The sequence below is a fragment of the Egretta garzetta genome, unplaced genomic scaffold (genome assembly GCF_000687185.1).
Source record: "Egretta garzetta isolate BGI_Z169 unplaced genomic scaffold, ASM68718v1 scaffold197, whole genome shotgun sequence".
In the NCBI taxonomy this organism is placed as follows: Eukaryota; Metazoa; Chordata; class Aves; order Pelecaniformes; family Ardeidae; genus Egretta; species Egretta garzetta.
In genome coordinates, this window is record NW_009260274.1 from 3,891,733 (window position 1) to 3,894,057 (window position 2,325).

General features: G+C 43.8%; 1 protein-coding gene across 1 annotated transcript in view; it reads right to left on the minus strand.

Moving 5' to 3' along the window:
• GTDC1 (glycosyltransferase like domain containing 1) overlaps positions 1-2,325 on the minus strand; it is a 180,801-nt gene that overhangs the window by 92,345 nt on the left and 86,131 nt on the right. Inside the window, exon 5 of the mRNA XM_035897883.1 lies at positions 1,759-1,926. Within this exon, the coding sequence (XP_035753776.1) occupies positions 1,759-1,926 (168 nt within the window). The remainder of the gene's footprint in view (positions 1-1,758; positions 1,927-2,325) is intronic.

Below are 2,325 nucleotides of genomic sequence, written 5' to 3' on the forward strand. Positions count from 1 at the left end.
TGAGAAGGAAAAGCACAAAAAAAAAAACCCCAAACCATTAAATAATCTTTTTCAAGCAGGCAGCAGGAGCTGAAATGCTTTCTGGAACCTCACCCTCTTCCCCACCTATGGTTTTTAACCCGTTGGTCTCCTCAGTTTTGTACAAACGACCCAGTCATCTTTTCTGCATCGATTTAATGATGACATCATCTCGCCTCAGCTTTTTCCTAGAGGTTCTGGCGTATCACTAGCAAATTAGAAAGATCCCGTCACCATCGCTGCACGAGCAGCTGAAAGGACTCTCAGCCATCACGGAAAAGCGTGATTTTATTACATAAACTCTACAGAAACTTGGGGGGGGCAGGCAGAAGCTCTTTCCAATTATCCAAAGCACCAACCTGGAGATTCACAGTGCTCCGACTTCAACCATCTCCAAAATCTCTCCGCAGAACTGGAAAGACACATTTTCCCATTTCTAGCAGTTCTAACGGAAGGTGGAACGTCTTTGCAGAAGACCCCTAGGCAGTTAGGAACAGCACAGAGGAGATGGCTTCTATCTGCTGTTAAAATTGGGGTTTCTGCAGCAACAGAAATGGAAGATGAATATTGTATAATTACCTGGAGAAGCTGTTGGAGGCTGAAGGGACAGAATGGAACAGCTATAGAAGTAGTCTTTTTTTAATTTTTCTAATAAGATACTTTCATTACCTTAAAAATGCATATTTGGAGGATAAATGCTTGTCAGCTTACAATAGACGTGTGAAAAATAACTGCCGTAATAAAAATATTCCTTGCCCCGGTGCCAAAAAAAATACATCTTTTTGTTCTAACATCTGAAAATGGCCGCTTCTGTTTTCCAAAGATCTGCCACTATTCTCTCCCACCGCCACTGCTCAGTAAGTGGCACATGTTGCAAATGCAGCGGCAGAAGCATCCGCGGAATGGTCAGAGTACCCACAGACCCCTAGTTGAGAAATTTCAGTATCAACTGGCTTGTGTTATAAAGATGCAAAAGCTTAACTTGCACCTTAAAACGCTCAGTCCCTATTCCTAATACATCTCCTACCAACAGATAGGTGAGAAAGATCGTGGAAATGAATGGATTTCAGTTCAAAACAACGGAGTTTTGCTGTTTCACCTCGGTCTGCGCAGTGCCTAACCACAAAGCTGTTCAGTGTTGCCGTTATTAACTTCTTTCATTAACTCAGACCCGAGAAATACATTTGTTTTTAGCAACAATAAAGGACCGCAGCCTTTAAAACGTCTGGGTATTTTAGCACTGCACAATTCCTGAATACCAGATGAAAGAAATACAAGGATTTATCTGGTATGTTTACTGCCCTCTCTTCACAAGAAAAGTGCTGCAGTACATTTTAATTTCTGTTTATTTCCCTAAAACCCTCTCTATAATTTCAGTTGGATGCAGTAAAAGCTACGGCCAAGCAAGAGCTGATCAGCTGCAGCTTTGCGACGCGCCCGTGAAACAAAGCGTCTCGCTGACGGCCAAGACCCGGGTCAGAATCCGCGCCGCTAACGGGAATGCCATGGAAGCCCAATATAGCACCGGTGGGCTTTGTACAAGAAATTGAGATGAGTTGATGGAGCAGATTGTTTCTGCCACAGCACTTTTATCGACCCCTCTTTGGGACTCTGCTGGTACCTCGGTTTGCTGCAGGGTCGTCGTTTATACGGAGGAGGACTCCTCAAGGCTTACAATGCTGCAAGGCTGTAGACAGGAGGACACCTTAAATAACGTGGAGCGGGGCGAGAAACACCTACCATGAAAGAATCTGGTTGTATCCGTACTGAAAATCCCTTTCCTGGCATTTCTGGACAGGATATGCCAATTGATTCTCATGGAAGTAGAGGACCTTTTTCAATTTGCCAAGGTCAGGACGGAGGGCAGCGAGTTCAGCCAGGTTAAGCACCGAGCTTGCAAAGAGGATCCTGGAAAACAAGGAGAGCAGTGTTTACTGTCTGTGAGCATGCTCGCAGGGGTCACCCCTTCCCCTTCTCCCCCCCCACCCAAGAAAAACATAACCCCTATAGGGACACATCAATAGCTAAGCCTTAATACCATGTAGCAGCATTCGAAGTTTTGATCTCTTAAAAAGCAGCTGCTAAGAACCCAACTAGAAAAGCACCGAATCTCATTGGTCTTCCCAGCTCAGTTACAGAGAGATGCAAAATAAAAAAAGCTGGATGGATTTTATTGAAAAAGGCAAGAAAAGCTGTATCTGAAGGACAAATGGAACAAAGATAAGGCTGACTAGGGAATACTTTGCTTGCCAGTTTCATTACATTTTACTTCTTTATGCAACCAACTACTGAAATTCAATATATGAG